The 22,724-nt window shown below is 36.9% G+C and overlaps 1 protein-coding gene across 2 annotated transcripts in view; it reads right to left on the bottom strand.

The window, feature by feature from the left end:
• Positions 1-22,724, bottom strand: part of nup160 (nucleoporin 160) — a 107,338-nt gene that overhangs the window by 19,459 nt on the left and 65,155 nt on the right. For both annotated transcript variants that reach the window (XM_089127923.1, XM_089127924.1), the window contains exons 26-33: positions 11,408-11,513; positions 11,167-11,327; positions 9,930-9,990; positions 9,486-9,596; positions 7,379-7,502; positions 7,196-7,297; positions 6,974-7,115; positions 2,379-2,504 (exon numbers count right to left, since the gene is read on the bottom strand). In XM_089127923.1, coding sequence (XP_088984049.1) covers positions 2,379-2,504; positions 6,974-7,115; positions 7,196-7,297; positions 7,379-7,502; positions 9,486-9,596; positions 9,930-9,990; positions 11,167-11,327; positions 11,408-11,513 — 933 coding nt within the window. The remainder of the gene's footprint in view (positions 1-2,378; positions 2,505-6,973; positions 7,116-7,195; positions 7,298-7,378; positions 7,503-9,485; positions 9,597-9,929; positions 9,991-11,166; positions 11,328-11,407; positions 11,514-22,724) is intronic.

Raw genomic sequence — 22,724 nt, 5'->3', positions numbered from 1 at the left:
CAAACCAATGCAATATGACGAATGGGACCCACAGACTGTTTTGAAATGGAGTTGGATAAATATGTTTTGCTTTCAAAACAGTGTGTATGTGTGATTTTGGTTGGGTGACAGTTGTAGGTTAGGTACAGTTTGTCAAGAGTTTACAGGGTGACAAAAGTACAATGTTGTGTTTTATTGCGAGTGTACACAAATGAGAACAGTTTTTGTTTCCACTGTTCTATCGCGCCTCTCTCTCGCACGCACTGCAATCTTGACATCGCAGCCTGTTCATTATGCGGTCACACCAAATGCGAATTGAGCGCCAAATTCGCGTCTAGTTCGACACAAAGCGATGATGCGCGTATAACGCCAACGTTTGAAGTGAACGCGCGTTCAGAGCTAGCCGATGGTACAGATTATGCGTCCCTAAAGAACCTGCGTATCTAACAGTAGTCCCGCATTACATTAATTAATATGCATGCGAGTTTTATTTATTTACCATGTATATATAGCATGTATTCGTGTAAATTCGTGCACCGAACCGTGACACCCGTACCGTTTCGGTTCGATACGAATACATGTACCGTTCCAACCCTATTATCCTCGGGCCGGACCCTTTATCTAGAGACGTGCACTGCCGTGCGGCGCAGCACTCCATTTGATGGACGAGTGCAGGCGCTAATGCACTCGCTCTGTGTGTGCGCGTTGCAGGAGAATACAACAATTCGCGGGACTCCCGCAAACTATAAATATCTATGAATAGAACATATAAAACTAATAGATTTTTATTCATCTGTTGCAGAAAAGCAACAAGAACAGCTAAAACAAAATGGCGAGTCACTACAGGTGAATAGGGTAAATTTTTTAACTAGCAGATATCACCATGAAACTTTCCTAGTTGATTACCTACATTAAGATGAGAAAAAAAGATATTACAAGTTTTATGTAATTTAATGTTTTAATATGCAAATGAGGCATTATCTAATTAAATATGCACTAATTTGCATGTATTTTAAAAAACGAAATCTGAGTATTGGATAAAGCCAGGTTCAAAATTATTTTTTTATTGTGTTCACATATTAGATGAGAAAAAAATTACAGAGAGATTTATGGATATCTACTTTTGTTATCCTGTAAATCAGAATATACTGCCAATTGCCTTAAAAAAAATGGAATAAATTATTTTATATAAATCAGGCTAGGAATAATATATTTACAAATCCCTCTGTAAATGTCTTCATAATATAACTAGGTACTAGACTGGAAAGTTTGGTGTATATAGGTGGAGATTTCGGACTTGGAGTATGAGAGAAAAGTCATTTTGAGAAAACTGGCTGTAAAGATTTAGCATCAGCCAATGAGATCGTGCATTTAGAGTTAAATCCCCCCTTTTACTTTCACGATTGGTTGCTGATAAAAAAGAAAATTACCATATTTGTATCCGACAGCTTGTACAGGAGAAAGAGAGCTTTCTAACTGTGTGTGATGACAGGGTGCAGATCGCAATCGCTGAGCAGCAGGATGATTTATAACGACAACTTTTGAAGAATTTATGAGAAATCTACAGACGCAAACAGACAAAGTGTAGTAAAATAAAGACCTATATGTGTATTTCGGACTTTTTTCATCAAAATTGACCAGTAAAAAAAAAAAAAACGATGTTTTTGCCTGCCGTGTCTCGCCTTAAGGGTTATGCCAGACCATGCACAGTAGCTGCTTGATTTTATGTTAAATTAACAGTGGTTTGTATGTTATGCTTTAATAACAAATAATTTAGGGTAGGGTCAGGCTTTGTTTACATCCATTTTATTTATTGTTTTTGGTATTCACTCAACTGCATTTTGTGTTAACAGAGACATTGCTTTTATTGTTTTTGGTTGTTTCATTTGGGAAATTTAAAATGTTTTCCATTTTCAGTTAAATAGTCTTTAGAAATAAAAGTTTATAGATCTTTGAAAAGATTTACCTGCATTATTATGCAATTATCATTATTTTAGACTTAAATGGTCTCAGAACGACAAAATTATCGTTTATCACAATAATTTCTTGGACAATTTATCGTCCAGCAAAATTTGTTATTGTGACAGGCCTAGCCCCTGCAGCATATGACGCGGATCTCACACACGTCTCATTTTTTCTCACCCCTTTACATTCAATTAACTTTATTCAATAATTTAAAACTGCTCTTATGAGGACACTTGCCAAAACAGGAATTTTGGCATAATTGTGCGTTTTTATTCATTCAATACTCGATTCTGGCACACTGTGCGCACGATACAGAACACAGATGAGTTTATTGTGCATATATACACACAGACTATGTTTTTGGGTATATATTTAACCTGTCTAAAATTTATTTATTGTCATGAATAGTTGTAATAGTATGGAGGACTTCATACCTCTACACCAAAATACTGATGTCCTTTTCCAAGCAAAGCGTCCACATACTCCAGTACAAGCTCCGCTGCACACTCCAGATGATCATAGTTCAGATAGAGACGCAGCAGCGCTGCAGCATCAACTTCCTGAAAGAGAACCACAAACATCCTTCACATGTTACACTAAGAGAGGGATAGTGTGGAATAGTGTTGTCAAAAAACTCGGTACTTCGGTACCAAGTCGGTACTAAAAAAAAAATGTTACGGTACCAGCTTTTCTAGGTACCGAGTACCAGGTTAATCCAGTTCTGTTCTAGACGCGATGTCTGAAACGTGCACAGTTGCGTCCTCTTTATAACGCTGATATGGCTCTCTCTCTCTGAATCCACTTGTTGAAACGAAAGGAAAGAGCCACATATGGAAATATTTTGGATTAGGCTAATGTCACGTTGCCATAAGAGGCTGATTACATGCAAATTCGCAATTTCAAATATAGGCGTGATTCAAGCGCGCTCCTAATAAAAACTCGTTGGCGTTGCATAGCAACGACAGACGCCGCGTGAGAGCAAGCGCTTTGAAAAGAATAAGCACGCGCAAAAATATTATTAAAAAACACGCGCGACATGTGAACGGCCTCTAAAGTGCTTTCGGGGTAGTTTTACGAGTACATGAGCACAGTAGTGTCCACCCGACACCAGAGTAGGCTACTGGTATTAGTATTGTCATTTAATGTCAGTGCCAGTTCTAGGCGTTTTCTTGCCTTTATAACTCAGCAGGTTTAAACAACCTTTTTAAAATTAAATATGAGTGCAGTTTTAGATTAAATAAAAGGACAGTCAAGTCAAATAAAACATGTTTTATGGTAATGCTACAAAGATACCATTCATCAACATTACTTAGTTATCAACACATTGAGTGAACAATATATTTTTACAACATTAATTAATGTTTGAAAATGTTATTTATTACAAACAATCAACATGATTGTTCATGTTTGTTCACTTAATTCATTGTGCATTAAATAAATAATGGATTAAAACTTTACAAACAACTTTAAAAATGTGTTAGTGTATACTATTGTTTATTTTAGGTCATTTTATCTAATCTTTTTCTAAAGTGTTTATAATACAAATGTACAGTTTCCATACTTGTAACCGTAAAAAATACTTAAATATATGTAAATTTAAACTAAGCTTTGGTACCGAAATTGGTACCGAGAACCGTGAATTTTAACTGGTATTGGTACCGAATACTGAAATTTTGGTACCGTGACAACACTAGTGTGGAAATTACATCTGTAAACTTACAAAAGATAAAGTAAGTAAAAAAAAAACAATGCAGTCTAGACTGATGGAGATAAAATGTGTAAAATGTTACTCTTGGATTGGACCGTGAATCTTCAATACTGTTAGATAAGTGTCATGGATTTTTCCAAGAATGGTGATTGCCTGGTTGAACTCTTATTTAACTGGGAGAATTCAAAGGGTAGAAAATAGGTGGGATTCTCTACGAGGAAACAATTATTTAATAATGGAGTTCCTTTTATTCCTCCTATACATAAATGACATGGGAGCAGTTTGTGATAGTAATTTGTTTTTATATGCTGATGACTCTGCTTTACTGGATTCAAACAAGGATGTTGGCAAAAAGTGATAATAAATAAATGCATTTATGTAAAACAAAATCTATATGATTTGGGTTTAAAAGTAAACTGAAAGGGATAGTTCACTTTGAAATAAATTTTTGATATGTTTTAGCTTACCTCAAGGGCATCCATGTAGATGTAGGTGTATTTGTTTCCACAGTATTTTCAATTTTTATATTTTTAGGTCAAACCGTTCTTGTCTGTCAGTCATATAATGGAGGTTTATAGGGTCCACCTCAAAGAGCATGCACAGAGAAGTCCAAATTAAACATGATTTAATGACTCGTAAATTTAAGTACACATTGATGTCCTAAGACACGAAACGAGCAGTTTTTGTGAGAAATGAACAGTATTTATATAGTTTTACCTCTTGTAACCACAGCCACGTCCAAGTGATCTGAAGGCACGGGCGCTTCGGTCTGCGTAGGCGCCGGAAGTGATCTCTTGCGCAGTTGCGCAAAAAAAAAAAAAATCAATGTTGATATCCAGGAAATCGCAATGGAAGACGATTTCGATATATCTAAATATGTTTAGATCTTCACAGTAGAGGATAAAACTTCTGAAATCTCTGTGTAAACAATGACTGACGTACACGCGCGAGAAATCACTTCCGGGGCTTTCCGGCACTTGTGCAGAGAGAAGCGCCCTCGCCCTTAGAGTACTTGGACGTGACTGTGAATACAAGAGGTAAAAACGATATAAATACTGTTCGTTTTCTCACACAAACCGCTCGTTTCGTGTCTTAGGACATCAATGTGTACTTACATTTACGAGTCATTAGATCATGTTAAATTTGGACTTCTCTGTGCATGCTCTTTGAGGTGGACCCCATAGACCTCCATTATATGACTGACAGACAAGACAACGGTTTGACCTAAAAATATCAAAATGGAAAATACTGTGGAAACAAAGACAAAGCCTACATCTTGGATGCCCTTGAGGTAAGCTAAAACATATCAAAAATTAATTTCAAAGTGAACTATCCCTTGAACAAGGTTCCTAACAAGTCTATCAATGTAGGGGGACTGAGTAATATCAAACAGAACTAGTGCTAAATTATCTCTGTTGTGTCCTTGACAATGATTTAAGTGCTGCACGTATGGCAATGAAAACTTTAGATAAGGTGAATGCTAGGACAATTTCTTGCTAGATATGTTAGTTTTCTGGATAAACAATTAAAAATGACAGGCACCATGTCTAGTGCATCGCCATTTTGAGTACCAATGCATGTCTTGAATGTCTGATCAGTCTCATGCATGGTTGGATAAGTTTTCCCTAAATAATTTGATATGGTTATTTTTAGGCTTTAGTAGCTTTACACATGTTGATCTATCCAATTTTAGACATCATTAATGGTTACCTATAGAAAGCAGAGCATCACATTAAAGAACATCAGAATTAGACAAATTGTAGTCGACAAGTTGTCATGAAATTAAAATTGACCCTATTTACTATTTACTCACACATTACTAGTCTTCTGGTGAACAATTTATCCATGCAAGTTAATAGACAGAAAAAATATATTTGTCGCGGTAATCTTTAATCAAAATCTGAGAATTTGCTTTCGCTCTGGATTGGCGTTCCTTCTCTGATGACGTCAGTGTTATACCCCTACCCCTGTTTTTCTTAATAATCCTAGGACTGACTCCGCCCTGGAGGGTGTGCTTGCCCAATGAAGATCAGCTGCACCTGTGGCAATCTATTTAAGGAGCTTCTGGATTTTCCCCAGTCTCTCTCATTTTTGTTTTGTAACTTTGTTTGAAGAGTGGGTTCTTGAGTTTGTGTTCTCATTTGATTTCCACCACTCCACAAACCTCATTTCCAACCGTTTATTGATTTGATGTGTTGATATTTATTATTATTATCTTATATTTTGACCCTAGACATTACTTGTTTAACTTTAAATAAAATTATATTTTCTATTTAGGTTGGTGGTTCAATCCTCGGTTCCACCTGACCAAGTGTCGAGGTGTCCATGAGCAAGACACCTAACACCAGCTGCTCCCGACGAGCAGGCTGGCGCCTTACATGGCTGACACCGCCGTCGGTGTATGAATGAGTGTATGAATGGGTGAATGTGAGGCAAATGTAAAGCGCTTTGGTGGCCATTAGGTCTATGAAAGCGCTATATAAATGCAGTCCATTTACCATTTATTTTGAAACACAGTTTGTGTTCTGTCCTCTTTATGTTATGACTTTGAGCCGGGTCGTAACAGTCAGTTTGACGGCTTGGATTGAATATCCTTAACAACTCCTCTTCAATGTCTTCAATGAGGGACGAGAGCATGTGTGCTAAATTAAAACCCTGCCCTCTATTCAATATTCTGTTTCACATGGAATAAATAATACATCACAACACGGAAGTTAAGTCGGATGCAACTTTCAGCTCACAGGGACAATGGGACATTAATTGCAAGTAAAGTCCATTTTAGTCTAAAAGTTATATTAAATAATTTAAGGTTAAAATATTTTCAAGCACTTACAATCATCAATAATTAGATCAAATTGAAATAAAGGAATATGTCCAGCCCATAGTCTGAAAATATCATCGTAAAATGAGTCTAAATAAACAGTATTAAATATTGACAATAATGCAGGTGGAAGATCCTTTACGCTAATAGTCGGAGCATGATGTGACGACATGCGGAGTGTGATTGCCTATTGCAACAATAGAAACCAGGAAGTCCAAACTGAGCCGTTTTGGCAGCTATATAAAGCAGCTATTTTATATAAAAGGAACTATTTTATGTAAAAAGGATTCAATAAAAGCTTGTTTTAAGATCAACAAGTAAGTTTTGAGTTCTAAAAGTAGAATGTTTTAGAACAATGAACTCTTCTTTCAAAAGATTAAGGGAAAAGGGAAAATTAACCCCCTTGAAAGAAAAGACAAAGACAGAATTAAACAACGGTATTGGCTTTTCATTGTTGGATGTCATGATGAAAAAAAAACAAAAAAACAACAGCAACCAACCTTGTAGGCATTGATCAGCCAATCAGGCACTGGCACTCCATGTGACAGCAGCTTGTTGATGACAGAACGGTGATATTGAGCATTCTGTGAGGGATACTTCTCCAAATAATGAGCTAAAAGCCGCCAAGCTTCATCTGTTGCGCTGTGTGGAAAGAAATTCAGTTCAAGAAGACATGTAGCGGAGTTCATCATAATGATCAAGATCAGAGTATTTTAACAAACCTGGACTCTTTAGTAGTAATAATAGTTGGCAGCTGATTGGCAGCAAGCCAGTTCCACACGTCTGTCTGGTCCTGATCACCTTTATATTGCAGTTTGATACACCTACACAGAGAAAAAAAATCTGCACTTCGGAAATCGGAAACTGATTTAAAATGGCCAGACACTGGATAGATCATAACATACTTGAATGTCAGTCCCTCAAAGACGGGTGTAAGGGATAAGTTAAAGGTCTGACACAGCGTCAGGGATGTGTCAAAAAGACCTGTTTGGACAAGCAGAGCAACCATCTCTTGTGAAGACGCACCTCCTGTAAGAGAGATAACACCAGTATTAAATAAACCTTTCAAAATACCCTAGTTGACACTATTGGGAAAAATGTTCAGTTTCCATAAGCTGTAGTGAAACAACATGATGGCCAGGGTCCGAAATTAACACCCGCCAAGTGGCAATTGCGGGGAGATTTTCCATTTGACGAGTAAAACTCAAAAGCCATTCCCCCCAACTGGCGGGTGAATGTTCATACCAAAACGGTAATGTAATAAAATGTTTATTACAATTGCATTGTGTAAATGTTAAATAATATAGCTGGCATGATGGCTATGGGCATGAAGGAGTTGTTGTGTTTGCGGCATGGATATTTGAAAGTGACAGGGCGCAACAAAAGAACGAGCAGAGAGAGCCTCGGTCGCACGCGCACTCTTCTCTTCGGAGCCAGGCGAAAGTATAAACAAGGCTTCACCGTCTCTGAAGCGCCGAATAATCCAAATAAATCGACACGATCGTAAAAGGTCGGACCATAGTTTCACGTGGAGCATTCGGATATATTTTTTTCGTTAATTACCGCTGGGTGTGAATTGTGCTAAAATACTGAAAATACCTTTTTTTCTATGAAAAGCGTTCCGCACATTCAGCTGACATAAGTTAAACCACACTTTAAATAAACGTAAAAATCTATCCAGTTATGAAATGATTTCTGTGTTGACACATATCTTGTGGGATGTCCTAGCTGCCTGCCGGGATAATCACACGACGCGTATACACATCCGATAATGACACGTCCAGTTCGCGAACTAATGACTCCTTTGAACCGATTCATTTTAATGAATGGTTAGAACAACTGATATTTCCAGTCCTTCAGTTACTGATCGGATCAGTCAGAGTAAATGGAGTAAAAAAATAGAGTAAAAAATAGAGTAAAACTAAATATTTTTTAAAAATATTTATAATATATTATTATAGCATATATTTTATTAAATGTACAACTAATACATTTCATTTTACAGAACTATTTTTATAGGCACCACACTTATAAATTAATGTATATGTGACGCAAAAAGGCTGTATTATTTTTCCCGGTAAAAAATATGCTTAGCTGGTGTATTTTTTCATTTACCAGTCCCCATGGCAGGTGCGCCAAAAAGTTAATTTCAGACCCTGCTCAATGGCACATAAAAATTTAAAAATTCATAAATGAGGGCATGTTCATAAAACGAATCTTCATTTAAACAGTATTTAGCAGTATTGTCTGCTTTGGAGTAAGTAACCTTTTTTTTTTAAACTGAGTTTAAGAAAATCTTTCTCCACTTCAATTGTCTCAGGCCACATTTCCACTTATTCATAATGACAAAATAATAATAAAAATAATAATCTTACTTTAAAACAAAATTACAATAATATTTATGGCCGCCTAATTTCTTTGCTTTCACCAAACTCAGCGGAGAGAGATGGAATGTTTGTGAGCAGCAGCCACTGATCTATATAATGACTGGATAGCTCACGACGTTCGAAACTGAAGCCACCGGAAGTGTTCGAGCGGCCATCTTACGATTCCCTACCAGCAGAGGGCCCAACGGCCGTTATACAGAGATAGTAACTCCAACGGCACTTTTTAGATGACCCGCTGTGCATAAACAAGTGTAAAACGAAGTTCACAAAAGGATCTACAAAAAACTGCCCACAGGTTGTAATTTAAGCCCATATATAGTAATTTATATGCACAATTGTCGCTATTTCCGTGTTGTTTAAAAAAAGTTTATAGCCTACTATGCATTCTTTCACAGAGGTTTTCAAGTTTAAACCCAACAAACATATTATTCAATGCATTACTTATTATTAATTTAATTAAATGTATTTATTTAATATATTTAATAAATGAATGTATTAATCTAAATGTATTAATATGTTGAAAAAGACTTCAATGGGATGTACTTTGACAACAATAAAACAAACAGCACACAAAGATCATATGTCTATTCCATCTTCATCTTACACGCTAGATAAGTGTGCATACCTGCGATAGCTGCTGAGGGGGGGTCCTGTTGTGCTAACGTTAGACGACTCCGGGCAAGAACATACTCTTTCTCCAAGTCTTTCAGCTCAAGAATGTCAATCTGTTGATTTACTGTGATCACATGACAAACAACTATAAAACATGCAGCTTTTAAAAAATAAGATAGAACACTAGATTTTGCTAATAGTCATACATTTTTTTTTAATTAACTGATTATTATTATTAGATGAATATACCTACTTTAAGATTTCTCTTTAAATTTAGATCTCTCAAACCTCATTTCATAATGTGATAAACTGAAAGACTTTTGGAATGATTCATTAAGAGAAATCATACAATAAAGACACGCTAGTTTTGAATGACCAATATAATCATATTAAGGTTTTGAATGGGGGAAACGAGAGCATAGTCCACATAATGTTAGAGGGTGTTTTTGGGAATTACCTGGACTTGCAGCAAATTCACCATCATAGTTCCTTTTTGGTGATGCGCCTGGTCGTTCATACTAGTCAAGGCATAACATATTAAAATACATTATGATATAATACATTTTACAATTTTATATTATAGATGTATACACATACAGTACTGTGAAAGAGTGTCTAAAAAAGTCTATATGATTCACAAAACAACTTTTTTTTTTTTTTAAGGTGGTTATTTCTATCTTTTATTTTCCTGTGCCAGTAGAATGTCAATTTAGATTTCCAGACATTCCTTTTGTAAATACTGTTATCATGCATTGAGATGTTTCTATGGATGAACCCTACAACAGATGTCTGACCACATAAAAACTTGACCGCACTAAATTAATCTAGGATTAACTAGGAAAAAAAAGTAGTAATTGAGTTTAAAAATGAGGAACAGTACCAACTCTCCTAAATGCCTGGAACATTTTAAAAACTAAACAAATGTATCTAGGAAAATTGGTGCTGTTTTAAAGGCACAGGGTGGTTATACATTTTTTTCATTTGATTTAGGTAACTGTTATTTGCTAAAAAGTAGGGCTGTCAAATGATTAATCGCGATTAATCGCATCCAAAATAAAAGTCTGTGTTTACATAATATATGTGGGTGCACTGTGTATAATTATTTTATATATATATATAAATACACACACATGCTTTTATATATTTAAGAAATATTTTCATGCAAATACTGTATATAGATTTATATATAATTTATATTATATATGTGTGTATTTATTTATTTATATTATATGTGTGTGTATTTATATATATACAAAATAATTATACACAGTGCACCCACATATATTATGTAAACACAAACTTTTATTTTGGATGTGATTTATCGCGATTAATCGTTTAACAGCCCTACTAAAAAGTATTGATGGTATTCGTAAAAAAAAAAAAAAAAAAAAAAGCCCAAACAAACTATTTTCATTTAAAAACAAAGAAAAATATATAATCACTGTGCTCAACCAATTTTTTGACTGCACTCGCTTGTGTTAAATTAAATAATAAAAAAAAAAAAAAAAAAAATTCAACAAAGCACATCTGGGATCATTCAATTCAAACTTGTTTGAGTTGAATGATCCAGATAAATGATTTAAAAAATATAGATTGTTTTAATAATTTAAAAAGGGAGACAAGCGAGTGCATTTTTTTTTTTTAAGTATTTATTTTACTCCACCCAAAGAATTGAAAAAGTTTTATATGCCTACCGCTGCTCCAGAAGAGGGCTGCACAATCCAAGCATAGTCCGGATGAACAAGACGCAGGCAGTTGAGAGCAGCGAGGTAACAGTTCACCTGTTTCTGGAGACCACGGAGAGTTCGCACCTCACGGCCCAGACGCATGCCGTACTCAAACATCACTGTACCAGCTTAAACACACATTTTATTGTTAGATTAAAGACCAACTTCAGGCTGAATCCTTGAAATATCCCTGGACCATCAGTTTTACCTTTCCTGTAGTTGTGACGATTGATATGAAAAGCATATAGAAGCTCATAATAGTTGTGAGTCATGAGGTCCACAGCTCTTGCGCGAGACTCAATAATGCTGACCACCTGAAGAACAGAGCACAAAAAATACATTGGCTTGCTAAAAATGCAAGTAATAATGAAGAGTGTCGTTTCCGCGACACTAGTGGCATCCAGCAGAACAAAAATACATTATATTTTGCAAACGTCCCTCTGGCTCCACCTGATAGAATCTCAAGATTTAGGTTTAGCTGGAAAAATGTATTGATACGAGCAGACTACCAATGTTTAGATGGTGCCTGAGGGTCTCAATGTTTACACTTTTAGGAAGATGACAAACACAAATGACATACTTATAGTAGTCAATGAATGATAAACTGAGTTAAGAGAACTTTAAAGACAAAGGGTATAATAATAAGAAAGGCCAGTGAGGGTGTTTTTGGACAGTTGAACTGACCATATTAGGTGAAAATTTATCTGCTTTTATCAAACTCAAACGAAAATCTCATTCTATTCAATGTAAAAGTTGATGTGAATTATCTGGATTTAAATGTGTGAATTTAAAAGGTAAGGTTATTTGGCTGGCTATACATTTAGTGAGGATTGTTTGAAGGTCGCTTAAATTAAAAGTATATGTTTTTTGAAGCCTAATACAGTTTATAAATTGAAAGCTTTCAATAAAGTAATGTTGAATGGCTATAATTAATATTAAAAATGTCAGCGATGGGGGCTGTATTTCAACCCGAATGATCCTTTCAGCTATGCTTCCATCGCAGTAGCGCAGAAAGAAACAGATGTGATTTTTAACTGAAGTCATTTGTATGTGTAAATTTGATCATTGGAGGCCAGCTGAATAGACTTTGGTGAATTAAGTGAGATTAAATCTATGAAGTACGTCTGTATCATTTAACCATTGCAGGTTTGACTAAAATTTGCCGTTTTCCTTGCCTGTGCAATTTTTTGGAATGCTGAATCTATTTTTGTGGGAGTAAGACAAGAGCATTTTTGCAGAAATCATTATTTCAATTTACACAACTGTCTGGTGTCTAAATATAAGCAGCACATACAGCTTCACATAGAATCATACCATCAGTCCAATCAAAACAAACCCAGCTTTAGTACAATTAATGCCAACGACCCAAAATATAACTGCATTTTTAGCAAGGATTCACTTGAACACATTTAGCTAGCTTGATACAGATGGATCACTCATATCAATAAGAATGTGTAGGTTATGATGACGGCGATGGACAACGGGAGGTTATAGTTCAAAGAATTTGTTTGCACCTTCTAGATAACTGAATATAATCAGGTGAAAGCTCATTTTAAACAGGTAGCATTTATTTACAAATGCAATCGCTCTTCACGAATGCATTCAAACAAATGTGATGCGATCTGGGAAAACCCATCAACTGGTGAAATTTCACCTATTACAGTTTATATACCATATTAAAGTTGGTTTCAAGTAGGGCTGGGCGATAAAACGATAACGTTAATTATCGCGGTATAATTATTCTCGATAAAACGATATCAAGAGGTCGATAAATGTTCGATAATGTTTATGCGGCAAAAGCGGAACGAAACTCATTTGAACCGCGCGCGCCACACGGAGCATTTATCCGCTCGGCTCAAAGTCCAAACGGCAGTGAGCGCAGCGCAAGCTCGCCAGAGCAGACGCGATTGCTTTGATCGTCTCGCTCAAGCGAGAAGCGCTTGAGTTCAGCGAAGAACACAGATGTCAAGTTTAAACCAGTTTAGGGCAGATAACACCGCTGACAAAAACGAAGAAACACTGCGTGCAACGATCCAGTCAGAATCTGAATTGATACTGAATCAATTTAGCCTACCATGGATTTACTGTAAGGTTAGCCAAGTAATATTAACTGCACCATGAAATGTGGGATATACATATTTAATTGTATAATATCATTAATGTAGACAATTCATTAAATGTCTTATGGAGTATAAGTACAGCATTTAATAATGTATTTAACTGTTAGGCAACTGTTTTCATACAAATTCCACAGAAACCATAAAGTTACATTTTGCCATGATAGTGAGGTGCCAAGTTATAGGCTATGCCTGGTTTTATCTGTAGTTATCATCATCTAAATGCATGAGACTGGATGACCAATGGTTAATTTGAATACAACTCAGTCAGAATATTACATTTTACCAAATAAAAATGTGGTCCTTACATTAAAAAAAACAAAAAAAAAACAGATGTTACTGTTTTTGTTAATGAACATAAATGTAACATTAGCTTAGTATTAGCTTGAGTTAGGATGCAGATTTACTGTCAACTCACTGTCAAATATGCATTTTGAGATAAAACATGTAATTTTAATATTGCAGCCTGCACTGCAAATTGTGCTGAAGAAATATTTTTCTATTGAGATATTTATTTTAAGGAAAATTGTTTGAATGTTCTACCTCATATTTGTGAAATGTTGACCTGTTTGGCAAGTGTTTGTCATGATATGTTCTGACAATAAAGAGTAAAACCACAATTTATGCTCTGGTTAATACAACTTTCACTTAGGAGCAAAAATCTGCCTTTAAACTTGAAAGAAATAAAGATTTGACATATATCGTGATAATTATCGATATCGACTGATAATTTTTTTTGGCCATATCGCCCAGCCCTAGTTTCAAGTAATAAGTGGTTTGCAGTCACGTGATTGTGTTAACGCGTGGAATGCAGATGGAGGGCAAGGAGTGAAGAGCACAATGGACGAGATGGAGGAAAATCCGTACAGTACTACTTTAGACGCAATTACAAGAGAAATATATAAACAGAAAATCAAAAAATATGTTGGACGTAATCCTTACGTTGTGAAGAGGACCGATTTTCAACTGAATTGAGAGATTTGCCTGCCATCGAGGCTGTAGATATCAGCAACTAACTCGTTTTACAGACATACTTTGACTTTACAAAGTTCGGAAACTGGTACATTACACAAACAGCCACATAAGTGTATTTAAACACCTGAATAATGTATTAAAAAGCCACATAAATAATGTATTAAAGCCACAATAATTGTATTATTGTATACAAATAATTGTATCTATGTTATATATTTCTGTTAGATGTGTACTTACATTATCCCGACAGTTTCCACCAAATTTCAAATACGGAGAAATTTATAGTTTAATTCGGAGACACGGGACGTTTCTTTATTTCCGTTTCGTCGCCCGTCTATGGCGTCATATAACCTTTGACTCCTCTATTTTCTCTAACTTCCTTGCGGAACCTGGCGAAACCGCCAAACACAAAGGGGAACACTGGACTACCGCCAATAAAGCAAAGAAAATGACGAAGAAAAAAAAGTAGTACGTATTTTTATGTGTGTAAATCACGTGCCCGCTCACGAGCGCTCACTCTTAACAGACGCACTGTCCCCGGTGCTGCTCCTCGCGCATAAAGCGCTCCCCGTTCACAGTAACCGGGTCGTCTCATTCAAAACAGCCAACTGTTGCTGTTAGCGAGCCTCGCACATTGAATACTCATATGAGTCAGGCTGCGAATGTACGTGCCCGCTTCAGCTCTCTCATGCTTACTAAAAACGCCTCACCTCCGGCGCCGCGCACTCACTACATTCCCTTTAGCCTTTAGCACATAGTGGATGAATAACGCAAACCCAGTCAAACGTTAGACTGCAGTATCTTATGTGCTTTATATATGAAAAATGTTCTAAAATAGGTCATTCATTGAAGGAGCGTAATATAAATATTTATATTCGTCTGTATTATAGTTATGGACCACGATTACGCTTTGCCTGCACGTTCTGCTGCTACAGCCAGCTCATTAGCTAAAGCTCCTGAAAAATATGACCCGAGAAGGGTTTGGGACAGGAGAAGCATGACACAGGTAAACATTGGGGTTGCATTTAAAGCTTCTTGACAAGCTAAATCTACAGAGAGATGCCGTATATCCGTATATTTTGTGAAACGATGATGTCATGAGCTGAGCTGGTTGTCATTGACAGCGACAACAACTCCCGTGAGCCCACGCTCTTTCCCGACGTCATCAAAGTACGTCTTTTGTTATTATTTTAAACGAGTGACCCCTGGTGGCCAAAAATCACATACTGTACGTTTAACTCACATTTGACAAAGTGATCACTGCACACACACATAGGCATTTTCCCATTCGGCTCCTCCCGACCGCAGACGTAGGTTTGCAAGGCATTTTTCCCGGTGTTTTTCTGTCAATTTCTTGTATTTTCCACCCTTATGAACAACAACCTTTGGCACACGATAAAAACTCCTCATGGTTTGATCGATTTGAGCAACCATAAACGACGCAAAACATAGGCATTTTGAGTGTTATAGTGCTTCCTAAATATAGAAAATCACTTCCTGCCCTCCATCTGCATATCGCGCCATGGCAACGCAGTGGCGTGACGTCACGTAAAAACAAGCTATTAACGGTCCTGCTAGGCTAGCGGGACGATTGACGCTTTTTTATTGCTCTTTTTTTCATATCACATATTTTAGTAATCAACATAGATTAGGTATGATTCGAAAGCTTACAAACTCAAAATTCATCTAGTGAAAACAAAACCAATTTTTGAAATTGGACGATTGAGAGAACAAGATCTTTTAAGCGAACCGCTTCTTCAGGCTACGTTGTTCTCTTGTGCTCATATCATACCACTACCTTGCACCTTGGAACCTATTTCATGGTTTGCGATCTCAAGCCACCAGGCACTGTTTTGCGCAAATGAGCGGCCGGATCGCATTAAAGATTCTCAAAGCGATCCTGGGTGTTGACGTTCGAATATTTTCAAACAAATCGGAGCTAGACCCTCCCTCCTCCGCATCTCATCTCCTCCCCCTCCCTTCCGTGCTTCCTGAAATAATTGTGAACGTGCATAGTTCTAGCTAATTATATCCTTGTGTGGGTTTGGCGAACATAAGCGTCAATTTAGAAGAAAAAAAAACAATTTAACGTTACCCACCTGTCAAGCAAAAACAGAGCAACCTAAATGTCAGACTGTAAGCCCTTCTGCCGCCGGAGTTCTCGCCATCGTTCAAAAGCTTTGCTACCGATGTAAATTCGGAACTTCGCACGTTCTTTATCCGACTCCTTCTTCTTTTTAATTTGTTCCTCAGAACGACGTCTCTTTGGTCGTGTGTCGGTAATTTTTCAAACTTCCCTCTGATGCTTCGCTGCTCTCCTTCACACACACACCCCCTTCATGTGCACGCGCACTAACCCCCCAGACCCACCCTCAAATACTTCTTGCCAGTGATTGGCTGGAACACTGTTTGTTAGGTTTCGTGGTCCGGGTAAGACATGATTGTTTTTGTTGCCGTTTGTGGAGCCTGTGGTGTCTACAGAGACCGCGTTTTTTTACAGTGTGTTTAGGGGACAGGCAGCTAGCCGATAGTGAGGAGACGTTTGATGTATGTGACATCTCTAAGCATCGCTTAGAGAACCTTTAAGGGTTTTCTGTCAGAATGGTGTGAGAAAGACAGGCTTTTCAGGTTGCCACTATAATATTCAGAGATGACAGAAAAGATGTTATAGAATAATAATTTACTGAAAACGAAATTGACAAAAAAAAACAACAACTGACATTCAACCTATTTTTTAGACCCTACTGAAAACGCATTAGCAACATCCGACGGGTTTTCCCGAATCGCATCACAAATGTAATCTTACGCAGCGCTTGTGTTGTACATCATACGTAGGCTCAATAGCCGCGTTTCCAATGCCGGGCCAGGGCCGAGCTGTGCTAGTGCGTGCCAGGGCCAGTCGCGTTTCCACTGTCACTTCCGGGGCTTGATCAGTGCTTACTCTGGGCCAACGGCCAGGATTTCTGGCCCGTCGAATACCTTGGGCCAGAGGGGGCTAGCTCGGGCTAGAGGCGTGCTCAAGGTAAAATGCCGAGTTTATCGGTGTTATGGAATGTTATAATCTGAAGCAAGATGCACATTTCACTTTTTTATATCGTGCAAAAGAAAAAATAAAATAATAATAAATAAATAAATAAATCGCTGCTCGAAATGGAGAATCGCCTGTACTGGTCTGTCGAAGATACCACAGCTGTTCTGAGCATTTGGGCAGAAGAAAAGGTACGTCGTCAATTTGACAGCGTGTGAAGAAACAAGGACGTTACAAAATACATCGATGCCGAACTTTCTAAGTTAAATATTCAGCGAGCAACACTTCAAATTCAGGAAAAAATAAAAAATAAATAAAAGTTGCAGGCGCAGTATTGTACAATTAAAATGCACAATGGACAAAGCGGAGTTCAGAGAAGGATTTTTCCATGGTTCGACTTGATGGTGTGCTGGGTCACCGTCCCTCTGTTAGTGGCAACTCGCGAGACAATCGGGACACTATTGCAGCCACGGCTGGGCCGGTGAGTTAATATACATGCTATCTTCCTAACTTAAAAAAATAAATTAATAGAATAGAAGGTTTATTTATAAAGCACATTTAAAAACAACCGAGGTTGACCAAAGTGCTGTACAAAAGAAGATAAAACAAACACAAGCTGTAAAATAGATGTAGCACATAAAAATAAAATCCTGAAACAGCAAATCAAGGTATAATTAAAACGCCAAAGAAAATAAATGCGTCTTGAGGGAGGACTTAAAAGTAGATAAAGTTGTGGCAGTTCTAATATGAACCGGGAGCTGATGACCGAGAGGGCACGATCACCTCTATTTTTTAATCTTGTCCCGGGGACTTGCAATAGTCCGGAGTTTGCGGATCTAAGTGACCTTGACTGAACGTAGGGGTGTAGCAAATCTGTTGAATACTGTGGTGTCTCATTACGAATGGATTTAAAAACAAACAATAGAATTTTGAAATCAATTCTATATTTGATCGGCAGCCAATGTAGTGAGATCGATACTAGCGTGACAGAATCATATTTACGTTTCCCGTAGAGAAGCCGAGCCGCTGCATTCTGAACTAATTGTAGACGTGAAACACAAGCCTGAGGGGCGCCGATATACACAGAATTACAGTAGTCCAGTCGAGATATTATGAAAGCATGCATAACTATTTCAAATTAATTCAATACCCGCTGAAATGGGTTGGGTTGTATGACGTTTGATCCAGAAAGGCATTGTTAGGGGGCGGGGTTTAGGGCTACTGGCCCGGCAGTGGAAACGCAAGCCCGGTGCTTGAGGCCCGAGGCCACTAGTTCGGCTCGGCTCGCTGTTAGCTCTGGCCCAGCCCTAGCCCGGCAGTGGAAATGCGGCTACTATTGGCCTGGTCATGTGTGTGATGCGTGTGACGTACAACAGTGGTTCTCAAAGTGGGGTCCGCGGACCCCTGGTGGTCCGTGAGCTAAAGCCAGGGGGTCCGCGAAATAATTTATAACAGCCTAACGTTTTTTCCATGCTATGAGTCATGTTTTCTTTATCATCTGAAAACATGCTGTTTATTCCTAATAACTTATATAATGCATTTAACATCAAACAATACAAAGTGGACACTTAAAGTTGTCTATAGATAGATAATCTATGTCTGCGTCAAGTAGATTAGCTGCTGTTGATTTTGCAGGACGTGCGCCAGAAAGGAGACAGAGAAACGGCATGAACCCGCATCCGGTTCTTTTCTGTATTTTTAAAAGGCATGACATTTTGTAGTCATTTATAATGTAGCCTATACACAAATAAAAAAATGGACACTTTACCGTTTCGGATGATGCACTCTTGTCTTATCTATGACCATAAATAAGAGTATTCCTGTTTCCACTGCTAAGGAAAAAATCCCATGTAATTGCGCGCCGGCGTCTCGCGTGCGCGCACAATAGTCAGTTCTATCACTGCTACTGTAGATTTGACATTAGAAGTCTGATCATTATCAAAATAAAAGTGCATAGTGACAGGGCCGTACCCACAACTGAGGTTGCAAGGATGCACATCGCGATGATACTGACCTTCTCGTCTGAGGTGCTTCAGCAGACTAACAACGATAGCTCGTCAATGTCAAAATGTTTGAGTCGGAGTGAACTCAAAGTTCCCCGCACGACGTTTCAGTCAACGGTCATAAAGTGCGAGATAAGATGTAGGCCTTAATTAACATAAACTAAACAGCTGTTTTAGATAAAAGTTTTAAAAAACGACTGAAACAATCAGTTTGCAAAGTATTAATCAAGCTCAACTTTAACAAAGGAAAAAGCAGGTCAATAGAAACATACTGTGCCCATGAGATTAACATTATGGATTCATATATTTAACATATACTGTATGTTTTTTTTAGCTAATTACAGAAGCTCAAATTAACAACGCACGCACCTATTAAACATAATGCCATTATCATTGTATTTATAGGTTTATGGGCTTTATTTGTGTGCAGAATAGGCCTAATTATTGAAACATTCTCTTTTAAGGCCATTCCTGTTTGGAATATGTGATTGTGTTTCGTGACATCTTGACAAAAAAAAATGTATGCCACTGCCCACTGACATGCTTCTAAATCTATAGTTATCCAATTGTTGGGCCTTAAAACACCTTAAAATGTACATGTGTAGATCAAGAACATCAAAATTTTCTAAGTGAGGGATCCTAAGTGATTCCTAGCAAGATGACTTTTGGGACCTCAGTATAGGCTATTTAGAAATTCCTGCATAGTACCCTGGGTGGAGACCATTCATTTTGTGCAAAAATATTTCATTAGCCGCTCACACATTAACTTTGTGCTCAATAACGGTTATAAATATGAGGGGGGTCCTTGGAAATTTTTTTCCCCTGAAAGGGGTCCCTGGCACCAAAATGTTTGAGAACCCCTGACGTACAACACAAGCGCTGCGCTGTTACACTACGTGAACTCACTTGAGGCCCACAGAGAAGGAAATGAATAGTTGAATATAGTCGTTATCTTTGTTTGTTTGTTTTTGCGCACAAAACGTTTTCTCGTTACTTGATAAACTTAAAATTGAGCCACTGTGGCCACTTGGACTATTTTAATGTTGTCTTTAACTCTTTCCCCGCCAAACACGGAATTTTCCGTGTTTAATGAAAAAACGCATCTGCGCCAAACACGGAATTTTCCGGGTATCCGTGTTTTAGGTGGTATACGGTAAGGAAGACCCGCGCGCATGTCCTGAATGATTGCGCAACTCTTTGTTTAGAGAAACAGATTGCAATCGTCTCAAACAGTGGAGTAGTGAGAATGTATCAGACAGACAATGCAGAGGTATATGGCTGAAGTACTGGAGGTTAATGGACTCGGAGTCCGATCACTCTTTATTTGATAATTCTGAATCTGATCGGGACGAAGTAGTCAGTGAGAGAGATGCACATGTTCATGCTAGCCATGGACGTGCCGCAGATAGATCGTATAATATTATGACACTATAATATGTATGTGTGTGTGCAGGCATTTATGTGTGGCTGTCTAAATATGAAGGTGTAATTGTCAAATTATTTCTCTCTTTGTGCACATTTACCACATTGTAATATGTATTTGTGTGTGTGTGTGTGTCTAGGCCTGTTTATTGTAATTCCAATTATTCATTATTCACAGGTAGAACACAGAGAGGCAGAGGCTTTATTGCAAAAGTTACATTTCCCTTACATCCTGGGAAATTTTATATATTTTACATTTATTTTATGTTTTTAATTTATTTTGGAAAGTTTTATATATGAAGGAAACAACATCTGAATGTATTCTGCTTTTAAATGCACTTGTTTGATAAAAATACCTTTTTCTCAGTTTTTTGTCCAAAATGTTGTGTTTTTGACAAAACCTACCTCTGTTCAAGAGGCAATAAAAAAAGAACAGATGAAGATAAAATAAAAACGTTTTTTTTTGCCTAAAAGCAGAGGCTCAGATCTTTATTTTTATATATATCATCTTCATATATTCATGGAAGAAAATATTCAGCGGGGGCATTCAAATTTAGCGAAAATCGTCAAAAACCCTGGCGGTGGCTGGCAACTTTTTTTTAAAACGCTGGCGGGGAAAGAGTTAATAACTTTTCTGGTCCGACAAGTTTCAATCCCTTAGAAGCCTATGGAGGAGTGATCCAGCTCTCAGATTTCATCAAAAATATCTTAATTTGTGTTTCGAAGATGAACGAAAGTCTTACGGGGTTGGAACAACATGAGGGTGAGTAATTACTGACAGAATTTTCAATTTGGGGTGAACTATCCCTTTAAATGTGAAACTGCCATTAGGTACTGTCTTAAGTGAGTTGAAGTCATTCATTCAACAGATTTGTTCAAACAGCTGATTCATTCGGGAAAGCAGCAAATGATTGTTTGTAATAAAAAATAAGAAATAATAAAAAATAAAAATTATGATAAAAATAAAACAGTAAATTTTATTTTTAAAATTTACTGTATTTTATTTTTATCATAATTTTTATTTTTTATTATTTCTTATTTTTTATTCTAAACTGTTTTAATTATTCTGATTTCTTTTGATTATTTTAATTTCTTCTATGTAAAGCACTTTGAATTGCCATTGTGTATGAAATGTGCTATATAAATAAACTTGCCTTGCCTTGATTGTTCATCGATTGAATCCTTAAACTGATACGTTCAAAAACAGATTTCAGTCAAAAAAATCATTGCTGTCTGTTGCATGGAGACTACAGTTTCATTTTGAAATTTTTGTCAGCGAATTAAAGGGAATATTCACAATAATGTTTATAAAATGCAACTCAAAATGTTAATTTAGTGTTCATTTAACTGTTATACAAAATAAATATCACATTTGCAATTGTACACGAGTAAACGGCACTTTTGTGGATGTGATATTGTATTATAACAACATAATATGATATAAATATGATACAAAAACTCATTTGGGAGCAGTCCAAGTCAAATTGCCATTGAAAAGACCTTTCATAAGTAAAAATAAGACTTAAGAGTTTTATGGTCTTAAATTTAAAAAATCTATCTTCAGACTTAAGGATCCACAGAAACCCTGCATACAGATGACTCTCACCATAAAACCAAACCAGGTTTGAGACAAGCTAACATGTGGCATCTTCAGCCATTTTTCCACACATTTAGAATAATTAATCAGCATATAAAGAGCATTCCAAAATACACAATGTTAGAATTTGGAAAATGATTTAGAGATGGCAAGGGAAGACAAAAAAATCTTTTAAATGAATAGTTAACTGTTTTGTGCTCATAGCGTGTGTTTTGATTATTAGATTATGTACATTGTTTCTTTTTAGTAGTTTATTACTTTGAGAAAAATATAAAAACGGTCCATACTTTTCTCTGTACGTTTCTCAGCCCCAAGGCCTTCAATGTGCCATACACAAAGGTGTCTAAATTAAAATTAATGTAAAAAAATAGCCTGTTAAAACA

This window comes from Pimephales promelas, chromosome 25, assembly GCF_988280905.1.
Source record: "Pimephales promelas chromosome 25, fPimPro1.hap1.1, whole genome shotgun sequence".
Classification (NCBI taxonomy): Eukaryota; Metazoa; Chordata; class Actinopteri; order Cypriniformes; family Leuciscidae; genus Pimephales; species Pimephales promelas.
This window is presented reverse-complemented; position numbering and strand designations above follow the sequence as displayed.